The sequence below is a fragment of the Capricornis sumatraensis genome, chromosome 23 (genome assembly GCF_032405125.1).
Source record: "Capricornis sumatraensis isolate serow.1 chromosome 23, serow.2, whole genome shotgun sequence".
Lineage (NCBI taxonomy): Eukaryota > Metazoa > Chordata > Mammalia > Artiodactyla > Bovidae > Capricornis > Capricornis sumatraensis.
The window spans coordinates 12,264,870-12,280,582 of record NC_091091.1 but is presented as its reverse complement, the minus strand read 5'-3'; the positions used below and the strand labels follow the sequence as shown (position 1 = coordinate 12,280,582).

Genomic DNA, 15,713 nt, shown 5'->3' with positions numbered 1-15,713 from the left:
ATTAATCCTGCAAACTTTAATAAAATCAAAAAGCTACCATATAAGCCAACAAACATATGAAAACAAACAATGAAAAACAAAGAAGCTATTGAGTTAAAAAAGAAAAATCAGGTTGCAAAACATACATAGTATAAACCGAATTATGTAAAAATCATAGTTCTGTTAAGTCACAGCAGAGTTATTAGCAAAGGATGTACAAAAAATACTGGCAGCTACTTCTGAGTGGGATTACCAGTTACTTCTACTTTCTTTTTATAGCATTTAATGTTATTTGAATTGTCTACCACAAATCTTTATTATTACTAAGAGACAGAGGGTAGGGAATCACACCCTAAGGCTGACTAAAGAACAGTTTAAAAGTACAGTTATACTATAGGTCTACTAAATCAGTGATTTACAAACTGAGTGCCTTACACTTTCAGAGCGGAAATTAGGAGAAAAATGGTTAAACTTCTGCTAAGTCTAATGGAGCCTTATCTTTAATAGTTGCATAACTGTCAATAAACTGATTCCATGGCTGTTTCCTCAAATGTAAAATGGAAATAATAATATCACCTATCTCAGAGTTATTGTAAAGATCAAGAAAATAAATGAACTTGGAACACTGTGTTTGGGATATAGTTAGATATTATTAGAAATTGAAAATCTGTACAGAAGAGCTCAGCTAGTTAAAAATAAATAAAATTTTGTCTTTTTCAGGCTTAATACCTACATTTCAAAAATAGGATATTTCTCTCTGCCCTACTTTCTACAGGATAGTGTTAAGAGGGCCAAATAAATTAATATATAATGTATGTTAAAGCATTTTCTAAATGTTATGTAAGTACAAGAACTTTAACAAATACAGTTGATACAGATTAAATTAAACTGTCCAGAGGATGCACTATTAGCTAAAAGTTAATTCTTAACATTTATGTTGACAAAATAAATCATCTTACACAACTGTCCAGTATAAATTATGTTCAAATTTTTCTCACAGATTGCATGATTAACTCTTGAAACATAATTCTCAATTCTCCAGATATACAAATTTATCTTTTTATGTTTTTATACAATTTCTGTTATAATAATAACTGATCTGATGAGTGTCTTATATCCTAGGAAAATTACTTCAAAACATAAGAATGTGAACTTTTGGTTTTTAAATTTTTTTCCTATTCTATTTCACTTCATGGTTTGATGTTTATATGTGTGAATTTTATATACAACATGACTCTAATACAATTTATATGTATTTTTTATACAATACTGTATTGATCAACTCAATACGTCCTTTTGACCTTCATGCATCCCCCTCAATTGGCCATTCATCTGTCAATTTCACCTATATTTTTATTTGGCAGTCTCGTTAAGCACATTAAGAATCAAATTCCTGCTTAGAGGTTCCAGGTACAATATGAAATCCACAAATGCAGAAGGCAGTCATCAGGGAGAACGGGACTGAAACTCTCCAAAAATCTATTACTGTCAGTTGTTAACTGTCCAAAGAATCTTTAAAAGGTATATTTTATAGCTGTCTTTTTAATAAGTCCCCACATATTATCCCATGAATCTGAGTACATCATATTATATTGAAATACTATGTATACTTGTTGCTCTCATCTATTATATTCCAAATTTCCTGACAGAAGACTTTCTGTGTCTAATGCATCTTTACATACTTGAACAATAATCCTAAATGAATTATTTTTGACATTTAGCTATGTTGCTTATGTTCTCCTTTTCTATCTCTAAGACATATCACTGGATCAGAAAAACACAATTTTTGTAATCAGTCTAGATATGTGCAAATTTATAATCTAACATGGCCCAGTTGTATTAACTCAGTTACTGTAGTGTAATTTTATGTTTTAAATTTTAAGGTTTTATCTTTACAGTATCATTTTTACAATGGTGACTCTCTAGTTTTAGAGAGTGAGCAAGAGAGCTCAGAATGTAGATTCCAAACAAATATCAAACATACTGATTTGGTAAATCTGGAATGTATTGTACACGCAAACACCTTGAGCGTACATACACAACGATCCAGGCACCTATCTGTTTAAGCTTCTGGAAGAACTTGATGGTCACCCCTATAATACATTTTGGAGCTACACATATCAGTTTGCTTCATTACAAAGCCCCTATCTGGCAGGCCGGCTACATGTAATTGTTCCATAAGAGATAAATATCAAATCTCACACAGCAATGAGATTCAAGCCCTTAAATTTTCCCCCTGCTGTGGCAGGCTCCTGAGCATCTAGACGAGACAACAGTGCCCAATCTAATGAATCTGTTCAGTTAAGGAGGCATCTTTAGGATCATAAAAAGCTCTTTAAAATTAATACTATCCTACATACAAACAGTATGCACACCACAAGAAGCAGTCAACAGAATGAAAAGGCAACCTGTGGAATGGGAGAAAATATTTGCAAACCATTTGTCCGGTAGGACAAGGAGTTAATATCTAAAATATATAGGAAACTCACACAACTCAACAGCCAAAAAATCAAGCAATTCAATTAAAAAATTGGCAGAGGAGCCAAACAGATATTTTTCCAAAAAGACATACAAATAATCAACAGGTACAGGAAAAGGTGTTCAATATCACTAAGCATCAGGGAAAAGGAAATCCAAAGTACAGTAAGATTATCACCTAACACTTGTTAGGATGTCTATCATCAAAAAGATAAGAGATAACAAATGTTGACAAGAATGAGAAGAAAGAGGAAATCTGATCACTGTTAATGGGGATATTTAGTAGTATAGGCAGCAGAAAACCAGTATGGAGGTTTCTCAAAAAATCAAAAATCAAACTATCATATGATCTAACAACCCCACTTCTGAGTATAAATCCAAAGGAAATGAAATCACTATTGAATTTCATGCAAGTTCATGCCCTATGTTCACTGCAACATTTTTTACAATAGCCAGGACATTGAAAAAAACCCAAGTGTCGATGGATGGGTGAACGGATTTTTTAAAAAGGGGTATAAGTATGTATACAATGGAATATAATTACTCAACCTAAAGAAGAATGAAATCGTGCCATCTCCAACACAGGTGAACCTGGAGGGTTCATTTTGTGAAATAAACTACACATGGAAAGACAAATACTGTACGGTATCAATACAAGGGAACAACAAGATTTAACTCATAGAAACAAAGAGTAGAATGGTGGTTGATGGAACCAGGGAGAGGCTTGTAAAAGGGTATAGTTTTTCAGTTGAAGATGAATAAGCTCATAGGATCTAACTATAACATGGTGACTATAATTGATAACAATGTATTGTATAACTGAAATTTGCTTGGGGTATGTAACTTGAGTGTTCTCACCAAAAAAGAAAAAGAGGGTGAAAAGAGGTGAATACATGAGATGATGGATGTATTAATTAATTAACATGGTGGGAAACTTTTCACAATGTATATCAAATCATGTTAAACAGTTTAAATATATCACAATATTATTTCTCAATTATACCTCAATAGGACTGGGGGGAAAAAAATCCCAGTTAGAGTATCCCCTCACCCCAAACTCACTATATAATCTGAGAACATCATCTTGCCACTCCAAGAATTTATCCATTTTTACATTCAGTAGTATACTTGCGAAAACAAGCTTTGTTTGTTTTCATTTTCCAAATACAATCCATATTCTTTTCCTTCACGCAATAGTTTAAATGCTCTTGGGCAGCAGTAATTATGTAATCCCGTAACAGGATTCTAAGATTTCTTTAACAGACTAACTAAAAGCACACTGGATAATGTTTTAATCCCTATAAATTATATTGTCTCTTCTGACTCAAAAAGGAGAGGAAAATCATGGCATTACTCCTGCTCCATAGCCTGGTTTCTGAAAAGCTAATGAGTTGATTTTTGAAGATTTCCCTATGTTTGTAGTTACATTTTCATAATTTAGGTCCTTCAGATTCTCAGTTTATTCTAAGGATTCTAGCTACTTTGGAAACTAACAGATTCACTCTTATTTACTTTTATAACAAACTTGCCCATTTATTCTAACGAATTTTTTAAAATTCAGACTGTCTCCTAACATTTTACAAAACTGTAGCCAAGTCATCCCAAAGTGGAATAACTTTCTTTCCCCCTGATTCACACTTCTGTTCTATTTCCCTTTAAGTAATTGTGTACTTATGACACAATTTTCACACCTATGACTTCATCGGTGGAACTTCACCAGTGGAAATGACTAATCCTTCTGCCCTTTAAGAAGACAAATTATAAAAAAAATGTCTAAACCCTTTATCAAGAGAGATGGGATGTAAGCAAGTTAAAAATGATAAACAGAAATTCAGAGCTCACAAATAAATCCTGAATATCCTGAGAGAAGAGACTTGAGTCATGTATACTATATGGACATATCCCTAAACCTTGAGGTAAATTAAATTAAGTGCAACATAGCTTTTGTGATCAATAAAAGCATTCTGTCATGTTGTTCTCTTACTATACTTTAATAAACTAGATAATTACAAAGGATACTTCAGGAAATTAGATTTGCATCTGATATTCAGATATTCACATTATCCTTTTAGAAATTTTTGTTTCATATCAAAGGACCCATAGAACATATTCAGAACAGTGTTAGGGAGAAATTAAATTATTAGTCTAGCAATAAAGATGAAGTAGATTATACAGTATATGAGCCTAATATAGGTTAACTTATAAAAAGTAAACATAGCAATAAGAAAGACAGTTACTTTAATTCAATCTTTCCAGCACATCCAACCTGTACATATACTGCTTTACCTGTATTTTGCTACAAAAATTAGTTTTGGTTGAAAAGTCACAGGTGAGCAGACTACAGCATATTTCTGGTTTGTCTCCTTTATTACTATTCTGAAGGCTTATTTCTTGAAATGTTTACATGGTTAATCAGCTTACCCAAAGTACGGATATAGTGACACAAAGAAGTAAATTCACTTTCATAGGGAGATAGCTTTGCATTTCCTTTTAAGAGCAGAAAACATCAATCCTGCATAACTATCAGCCCCCAATCCTATCCTAGTAAGTACAGAAATCACATATTTTGTTTTGGAGATTTTTTAGTAGCAGGTTGAGGGTGAAAAATGGTTATATTATAGCTACAATTTTCATATGATCTCTTATGTAGTCCTTATAGTCTCTTAACGACAAAAATTAAGAAATAGCCACAGTGGTTATGATTTTAGGGGGGGAAAAAGTATTTTGTTACCTAAATTTATAAACCTACTCACATCCAAATTATTTATCACTAACAACCCAGACTATTATATAATCATCTCTTCCATGAATGGGGTTACCCTTAGGATTAGCTGTACCATGTGGATCACTCACTCCTGCACACTTCCACTTCCTAGTGATCGACAGGTCCTACATTTTCATCTACCCTGAATTCTCAACTACTCTATGGCCCCAAACAAGGTGAAAAAACAGAGGCACAGTGCTATGGAAATCATAAAAAGATTATACTCCCTGTAGTTAAGGCACCATTCATTCAGTGGATAATAGAAAATGACCATGCATACTAGTGTGCTGTTTCATACTGTTCATGGGGCTCTCAAGGCAAGAATGCTGAAGGGGTTGTTTGCCATTCCCTTCTCCAGTGCCTAAAGAACTATGGACGGAGGTTCATACACTGTACAAGAGGCAGTGATCAAAACCATCCCCAAGAAAAAGAAATGCAAAAAGGCAAAATGTTTGTGGAGGCCTTACAAATAGCTGAGAAAAGAAGAGAAGTGAAAGGCAAAGGAGAAAAGGAAAGATATACCTATCTTGAATGCAGAGTACCAAAGAACAGCAAGGAGAAATAAGAAAACCTTCCAAAGTGAACAATGCAAAGAAACAGAGGAAAACAACAGAATGGGAAAGACTAGAGATCTCTTCAAGAAAATTAGATACCAAGGGAATGTTTCATGCAAAGATGGGCACAATAAGGGACAGAAATGGTATGGACCTAACAGAGACAGAAGATATTAAGAAGAGGTGGCAAGAATATACAGAAGAACTGTACAAAAAAGATCTTTATGACCCAGATAACAACAATGGTGTGATTACTCACCTAGAGCCAGACACCTTGGAGTGTGAAGTCAAGTGGGCCTTAGGAAACATCACTACGAACAAAGCTAGTGGAGGTAATGGAATTCCAGCAGAGCTATTTCAAATCCTAAAAGATGATGCTATTAAAGTGCTGTATTCAATATGCCAGCAAATTTGGAAAACTCAGCAACAGCCACAGGGCTAGAAAAGGTTAAGTTTTCATTCTAGTCCCAAAGAAGGGCAATGCCAAAGAATGTTCAAACTACCACACAATTGCACTCATTTCACACACTAGCAAAGTAATGCTCAAAACACATGTACACCCGTGGCAGATTCATGTCAACGTATGGCAAAACCAATACAATATTGTAAAGTAATTAGCCTCCAATTAAAATAAAATTTATATTAAAAATATATATATATTAAAAAAAAAATTCTCCAAGCTAGGCTTCAACAGTAAGTTAACTGAGAACTTCCAGATGTTCATGCCGCATTTAGAAAAGGCAGAGGAACCAGAGATCAAATTGGCAACATCCGCTGGATCATAGAAAAAGCAAGGGAATTCCAGAAAAACATCTACTTCTGCTTCATTGACTATGCTAAAGCTTTTGACTGTGTGGATCACAAGAAATTGTGGAAAATTCTTAAAGAGATGGGAATACCAGACCACCTGACTTGACTCCTGAGAAACCTATAAAAAGGTGAAGAAGCAACAGTTAGAACTGGACATGGAACAACAGACTAGTTCCAAATTGGGAAAGGAGTAAGTCAAGGCTGTATATTGTCACCCTGCTTATTTAAATTATATGCAGAGTAAATCAAGCAAAATGCCAGACTGGATGAATCAGAAGCTGAAATTAAGACTGCTGGGAGAAATATCAACAACTTCAGATATGCAGATGAAACCACTCTAATGGCAGAAAATGAAAAGGAACTTTACAGCTTCCTAATGAAGGTTGAAAGAGGACAGTGAAAAGGCTGGCTTAAAACTCAACTTTCAAAAAATAAAGATCATGGCATCCAGTTCCATCACTTCATGGCAAATAAATAAAGAAAAAGTGGAAACAGTAGAAACAGATTTTATTTTCTTGGGCTCCCGAATCACTGTGGACAGTAACTAAAGCCACTGAATTAAGAGATGCTTGCTCCTTAGAAAAAAAGCTATGACTAACCTAAACAGCACGTTAAAAAGCAAACATCATTTTGCTGACAAAGGTCCATCTAGTCAAGCTATGGTTTTTTCCAGTATCATGTACAGATGTGAGAGTTGGACCATAAGGAAGTCTGACTGACAAAGAATTGATGCTTTTGAACTGTGGTGCTGGAGAAAATTCTCACAAGTCCCTTGGACAGCGAGAAGATCAAGCCAGTCAATAGTAAAGGAAATCAACCCTGAATATTCATGGGAAGGACTAATATTGAAGCTCCAATACTTTGGCCACCTGATGCAAAGAACCAACTCACTGGAAAAGACCCTACTGCTGGGCAAAATTGAAGGAAGGAAGAGAAATGGGCAATAGAGGATAAAATGGTTGGATGGCATCACCAATTCGGTGGACATGAGCTTGAGCAATCTCCAGTAGATAGTTAAGGACAGGGAAGCCTGGCGTGCTGCAGTGCTGCTGCTGCTAAGTCGCTCAGTTGTGTCCGACTCTTTGCCACCCCATGGACTGCAGCCTACCAGGCTCCTCCGCCCATGGGATTTTCCAGGCAAGAGTACTGGAGTGGGTTGCCATTGCCTTCTCCGACACTGCAGTGCATGCGGTCCCAAAAAGTCAGACACAAATGAGTGACTGAACAGCAACAAATGCATATTAGTTTCAACCTATTAGCTCATAAACTATTACACTAATATAGCTAATGCTACCAGTTCAGTTCAGTCGCTCAGTTATGTCCAACTACTGCTATATTATCCTTTACGTCAACTACTTTTGAAAACATTACTTTTACTGAGGTTCTGTGACGTTTGTATTATATTGGTGTATTATCCAATTGTTTTTATTCTTAACAACCTTAGGAGGCAGGTATATTTAACTTATTTTACTAATAAACAAAGCAAGACTTAATTTATCCATTTATCCCAAGGTGAAGCAGCTAATTAGGTTTCTAAAGTAATGTATGTTCTCTTAGAAAGTCTTCCTTCTCTGTACTGTATTGTAAGAGTTTTCCTAAAGACAGAATAGTTTAGGGGAAAGTGAGAGCTGCTATGTTCTACACAGCCAGGGAGGTATAGCATAAAGTGAGTAAGCTTAGACACACTTTTTTTTCTAGTAGTTTCATAGTAAACACTACTTGACCACATTTGCCTTTTGTAACGTTTAGCTCAAAGTCTTCCTGTTAAATGGCCTTTCCTTCAAATGAAAAAAGAAGAGGGAAAAAAAGTGTGGAGAAATTTTGACAGAAAAGGTGACTTTCAATTACGACAGGCACAGAAATAAGAGAATTACCACGATGCTAAACTGATAAGAGCACAACATCTAAAAGCATTAAAATGAAGGCGGCTTTAAATACCGGCATCCTCTAGACAGTTTATAACATGTTAGTGTAAAAATTAGGGACACTTAGATTTTCTCAGGTTTCTTCCTTAGATAAGTAAATTTCCTTCTACTTGCAACTTTTGAGTTTCCTGGTTTAGGAGTTAGCTTTCTTAATGGCCTCCTGTTAGCAGCTGAAGAAGTACCTTTCTTTGCTGGTGGTTCATCTTGTTGAAGTTCAGTTTCATTGAATCTTTTTCTTCCTGAATACGTTTTAGTTTTGCTGTCCTTAGACATTTCAGTCATTTCATTACAAACCAATTTATTGTTTATTATTAAAGAAGAATTACCAACATTGTCCTAAAGTAAAATAAATTAAAATTAGTTCACATATAGAAAGCTATAATAAATCTAAGAACTATATAAATTAAAATTCAATACTGCATCATAAAAATTGTATTTTCAAGTTTGTTGAGATATTTTCTAGGTTATTTCCTAAATCTCACCCTACCCTAAAATAACTGATGACTCTACGAAATAAGTAATATTAACTAACTTGTATAATCACTAAGCAGGACCCCCCCCCCAAAAAAAAGGTAACTGTGTAACTTCATCCTGATACCAAAATTAAAAACAGATTCATCTTTAGATTTTCTAAGATCAGGTGAGTTAGACTTATTTGCAGATAACCAAGTCCTAAAACACTTACCTCTAAATCATAAACAAAATGAGCTTTGACAAAGAGAAATAGGAAAACACTATGACATAATTGCTCCTTATAGATACTTTCACTTAAAATTTTGAATAATCATGAATAAGTAGAAAACATCAATCATTTTGTTTTGCAACCAAAGCTCAAAATAACCATGTCCTACACTTTAACAAATCCCAGAAAAAGTTCTAATCTTAGCTTCTAGCCTTTGTATATTCAAAGATACACAATCTACATACTGCTTTAAAACTGAGCTCCTAGTTTATCTAGATGAAAAAGACCACTTAGAGTTTCATTTTTTAAGGCAAAGACTACACCTCCCTAATAGGACAGCAGAAAGGTACCCAGAAAGAAGGGTGAAACCTTAGCAATTAAGTGCATGTTTATAAAGTAATTAAAGGTTTGGGAAAGGTAGAGATGAATTAAATCCCTACATATTGGTAGCAATCCATTTGCAGGGGGCAGGTAGGTGGTGGGTAAAACTATATGAGAAAATAAAACATCATTTTATATTATAAAATCATCACTTTGTTAAGATACAGACTAAAATGATTTTACTTCATAATGATTTTTTAAAAAGCAATCTTTTTAGATAGCCCTAAACAAAGAATATCAAGAAGAACAACCTCCAGGCTTTTTCACAATTAGTCCCTTGGTGTCACTGATAAGTGACAAAGTCCTGGGATAGAGGAATCAGACCTCTGACAAAGTCTGAATTTTCAAACAGTCCATGACATTTTAAGTTGTCCCCCTTTCACGTTCAGATGTATTATAATCACCTAATCAATTTTCTCCTCTTCAAATTATACAATCTTCACCAAGAAAAAAATCTATCCTCCACAAGTGTCAGTTACTGAAAGGAGTATTTTCTGCCTAGAGTATTCTTGGTAGGAAGGATGCTACAGAACCATTCAAAACAGACTTTTATCATTAAAAGAGTCTATTTTGGACTCTTTGGAACAGTGACCCCAGATCAACAGCTGATCAGCACAGTCAGGCTAAGTTCTAATTTACTTTGCATTTGTTTATTTATGTGAACAATTTAGCACACTGTTTTAAGTTAGTTGATAAAACAGTCTACAGCCTACCTAAAAACTTTACTCAAAGACGAGGATTATTAAGTTAGGAATACTGCTTATTTTATATTGCTTTTTTTTTTTTACTATTATTTACATAAACATTATTAACATTATGTGATATGCAAACATACTACAGAAATAGATATAATCCCCTGCTAAAGTTCCAACATTCTTCTTCAAAGTTGTAGGCACCAGAAGTGATCTGTCTCTGGCTTCTCTTTTTTTTAGTTTTTCTGTTTTTGTTTTTTTTTCTTAACCTTCAACAAATCAAAGGCTGAACTTAAAATTCAGATCAAGTCCTGGGAGCTCAGCGGGTAAAGAATTCACCTGCAATGCAGGAGACACCGGTTCGATTCCTGGGTCAGAAAATGCCCTGGAGAAGGGATAGGCTATCCACTTCAGTATTCCTGGGCTTCCCTGGTGGCTCAGCTGGTAAACAATCCATCTGCAATGCCAAAGACCTGGATTTGATCCCTGGGTGGGAAGAGCCCCTGGAGAGAACAGCTACCCACTCCAGTATTCTGACCTGGAGAATTCCATGGACTGTATAGTCCATGAGGTCGCAAAGTCCGACAGACTGAGCAACTTTCACTCACTCACTCAGAACAAAAACAGGTGGCAAATAATCTCAAAGTGCTAAGAGTCTGGAGGTCCAGCAATTCATTTACTTGAAAAAGTCAAAAGCCCTAAGTTGTAAAAAGTTTTTCCTCCTTTTATTTCACAAATCAATTTCCTCTTCTTAATCCATACCACCACTACCCAACTACCTTAAATCAAAATCCTCATCAACTATCACCTGAACTTTTCCAAGAGTTTTCTAGTTGGTCTCCCAGCCTTCATTCTAATTCCACCTCAATCCATCTTTCAAGTTTCTAAAAATATCAACTCAAAATAAAAAATCAACTTTGCTATTCTTTTCCTTAGACTCCTTGCTGCCTACAGAATACAACCCAAATGCTTTAATGAAGTATTTAAGGCCTTCTGCTTCCCCAGTGGCTCAGATTGTAAAGAATCTGCCTGCAATGCAGGAGATCCGGGTTTGATCCCTGGGTCAGGAAGATCCCCTGGAGAAAGAAATGTCAACCCACTCCAGTATTCTTGCCTGGAGAATCAATCCCATGGACAGAAAAGTCTGGAGGGCTGTGGTCCATGGGGCTGCAGAGTTGGACACGACTGAGTGACTAACACACACACCACCTCACCCCAGTACACTGCTCCTAGGTTCATCATTCACCTCTCCTGCTTCAGACTTTCTTCTTGAGCAAATTTAAAACTTACACTTTCCTACAATGATTGAAAAGCTTCTCATATGTCCATGACTGTGCATTCTGATTCTTTTATCTAGAAAAGCAGTGTATCTTCTTGTCCCTAACACCCACCAACTGCTCCTACTTTGGACTAGATAAATTTCACTTGCCATTTAAGATTCAACTTAATCATTTTCATCTGCACAAAGTATTCTCTCAAACCCTATCCATTCTCAGCTTCTTGTACATACTGACTACCACTGCACATTTCATTATAAATACATTTATGTTGGTTTTCTCTTACTGGGGAGTTGTTAAGGGGAGTAGTTTTTATTAATCTGTATAATTCCTAGAATCTAGCAGAGCACTGGGCACACAGAATCTGTTTTTCTTGACAAAACAAATCATTTTATGCTTCTCCTCCTAACTCTCTACCTTACTACAGGGGTATTTCTCCCAGTTCAGAAAAGTTACACAATAATACATATAATAGATCTGAAAAAAAAAAATCCAATAATATATAATTATAAATTATAATTAAAATATTAATTACATTACCAATATAATTTGTTGATAACTATATTAACATAAATCCTAAACTGTTAATATAATTATTAATTAATTTACAATAATGTATTCAACAGAAGTGACAAAAAGTCAGATGGGGTGAATAATGCATCTAATAAATGCCACAAGAGAGGTCTGCTACAAGAGTAGACAGAGGATGAGCTATGCTTCTCCAATGTTCCTTATTTACCCTTGTAGTATCAAAAACCTATTTGATGTTGAGATGATACAGAGAAAGCTGTGGGTACTAGCATTCAACTCTCAAGACACAAAGCAGGGTTAAATGTAACATTTTATAATATGGTAGTCCCTGCTTCAGTTCAGTCGCTCAGTCGTGTCCGACTCCTTGCGACTCCATGAATCGCAGCACGCCAGGCCTCCCTGTCCATCACCAACTCCCGGAGTTCACTCAGACTCACATCCATCGAGTCAGTGATGCCATCCAGCCATCTCATCCTCTGTCGTCCCCTTCTCCTCCTGCCCCCAATCCCTCCCAGCATCAGAGTCTTTTCCAATGAGTCAACTCTTCGCATGAGGTGGCCAAAGTCCTGGAGTTTCAGCTTTAGCATCATTCCTTCCAAAGAAATCCCAGAGAATACATTCTGAGACCTAGTAGTTGCCTGAAACCATGGAAATATTGAATCTTATTTACACTATGCTTTTTCCTGTACATGCTTACAAAGTTTAGTACGAGGCCTGGAGCGCTGCGATTCATGGGGTCGCAAAGAGTCGGACACGACTGAGTGACTGAACTGAACTGAACTAAAGTTTAATGAAAAAATTAAGCACAGGGACCTCCCTGGTGGCCCAGTGGCTAAGACTTCCTGCTCCCAGTGCCCGGGACTCAGGTTTGATCCCTCATCAGGAAACTAGATCCTACATGCTGCAACTAAAATCCCTCACCCCACAACTAAGATCTGGCAGAGCCAAATAAATTTTTTAGAAAAATTAAGCACAGAATGAGATTAACAATAATTAAATAATAGAACAGTTGTAACAATATACCATAATAAGTTATGTGAATGCAGCCTCTGTTGCTCTCAAAATTATCTTGTACAAATTTAGTGCTTTTTACATCTTAAGCATTTGTGCTCTATGGCCATAACTTTTGCAGTTTGAGATGTAACAGCAAAACTAGCACAAATTTTCATTTTCCTTCTTCACAATTTCACAAATAGAAGATTCATTCTTACCATAGATCTTAGCAACCTCAGCATACAATTTTTTTCTTTCCTTATTGAGAATTTTCACCTTTACTTTTTTTTTTCACCTTTACTTTTAAACAAAGCACTTTACAGCTTCTCTATGACATATCCAAATTGTCAGCATCACTACTCTTCTGCTTTGGGGGCATTATTAAGCAAAATCAGCATAACTCGAACACAAGCACTATGATACCAACAACAGACAATCTGATAAATGTCTTAACAGGAGGGATATGCTAGACAAAGTGATGAGTCAGGCCAAGCAGGCAGGATGGAGCAATATGGCATAAGATTTCACCATACTACTCAGAACATCACACAGTGTAAAACTCATGAATTATTTCAGGCATTTTTCATTTAATCCTTCTGACCATGGTTAACCCACAGAAATTGAAATTGCAGACAAAGGGGAACTATTGTATACCACGCTTGCCTGTTAGAGAAAAGACATACAAAAGCAGAGAGGTTTAGCTATTAATTTACTCAATCTATTGTGTTACTAACAATATGTCAAAAAATAATTTGAAGGTACCTGCAATAAAAAATGAATATAAAAGAAAGCCAAAACCATTGTTTAATTTAAAAAACAACTAAAAGACAGGCTGATCATCCAATCCTAAACTAACTAAATATAAAATTACTTAAATTTCTATTTATGAAAGGATACTTAAAAACCCTTAAAATGTTATAGTTTATATTTTAGTCACTGAGTCATGTCCAGTTCTTTTGCAACAGTATGGAGTGTAGCCCACAAGGCTCCTCTGTCCATGGGATTCGTCAGCAAGACACACTGGACTGGGCTGCCATTTCCTTCTGCAGGGGATCTTCCCGACCCAGAGATCAAATCCATACCTCCTACATGGCAAGCGGCTTCTTCACTGCTGAGCCCTGACAAGCCCAGAAAGGCTTTATATGCTATAGTTAATAATGTAATTTTTAAAAGAAAATATCCCTGCTATTAAATAGATGAACTTTAGCAAAACTGTATAAAATAGAAACAAGCTTCTAAAACCTAATGTCATTTATAGTTCTATAGAGATGATGTACAGATATAGACAGATATATCAATAGAGCAGAGCTACAAAGAGATACAGATCTTTATGATCCATGGATATCAAAGCACATTTAAGTTTCTTTCACCCCAGAGCTCCCCATCCAGTTTGCTGAGGCTTAAACTTCTAAGGGCTACACGGACTTGTCCCTCTTATGTACAAAGCATTCATAGCTTAGTCTGTGGAGATCAAACTGCCATCTTCTAAGTTCTCAAAACTTCATATTGGCACGATAGTGCATTGAATTCAATGCCAAGATAAGCAAGTTAACATTCTTAGTGAATTAGTCTCAGTTGTATAAGCTATTTTAAGTTATTTTAAACCAAACCAAACATACTCTTTATTTAATTTATAACACAAAGTTAGATTCTTACACTGCCTTTACATGTGTTTTCCATAATAGTATCCTCTTTTTGGTCAATTTTATCCATTAACTCTTGAATTCTTTGATTCTGCATAATTATTTTCTTTGGGAAGGAAAAAAACAAAGTTTAGTGAATGTACTTTGGGGATAACAAGAATGCAAATATGATACAGTTCAGAATTCCTTCAAATTTTAAGATTAAGCAAACAAAACAAAAAATAATAGCAATACACTATGCATAGCATGACTTTATTTTCATTTAAAAAATTAACATGCCTAAATATAAAATGAAAGAGAAGCAATATATCATAATGGATAAGAGGAATCAGGAGTCACATGAACTGGGTTTGACTCCTAGCTTCTCTACTTTCCAGCTGTGAACCTCAAGCAAGTTATTTATGCCTACATGAAAAACAAAAAACAGTATCTACATCATAAGGTTGTTCTGAGACTCATAGAAAATGTTCTATAAAAAATACATGTATGTGTGTAGGTATGTGTATATATACATAAAATAATCTCAAAGAGCTACCAACCAAGTTGGTTCGGATTTGTTTTCAATATAAGAGAGACATTACCGGGGACTACTGTACCTTCTATTTTACATAGTTTAATATAACAGTATGTTTACAACCAGCAGCTATTTTTATAAATAGGAAAAAAAATAAAAGGAGGAGAATAGGAACTATCTAAACAACAGCTAAAATGTCTTGTATTGAGTACACTATTTTGGTTATCTTTTTAAGTACTGGGTATTAGATGTCAAGATTTTAAATTATTTATATCTGAGCATATGTTAAAATATTCAGCTCTTTAGAAGAACAAATATAAGTTAAAAGAAGGTCAGGAAAAATATTAAGTTTAGAGTTTTAAATTCACTTCACTTCTATGTATATCTGCAATTTCATACTTAGATCTAACAATGTCAAATCCATCTACAACCACTTAGAGTAATTATCTGATCTGAAGGTATAAGTGCTAGAGATTTTCAGATTCTGATG

General features: G+C 35.1%; 1 protein-coding gene across 3 annotated transcripts in view; it reads right to left on the bottom strand.

Annotated features, from left to right (window-relative positions):
• Positions 1–15,713, bottom strand: part of KIF20B (kinesin family member 20B) — a 76,980-nt gene that overhangs the window by 36,201 nt on the left and 25,066 nt on the right. For all 3 annotated transcript variants that reach the window (XM_068961447.1, XM_068961448.1, XM_068961449.1), the window contains 2 exons: positions 14,723–14,815; positions 8,693–8,846 (listed from right to left, as the gene is read on the bottom strand). In XM_068961447.1, coding sequence (XP_068817548.1) covers positions 8,693–8,846; positions 14,723–14,815 — 247 coding nt within the window. The remainder of the gene's footprint in view (positions 1–8,692; positions 8,847–14,722; positions 14,816–15,713) is intronic.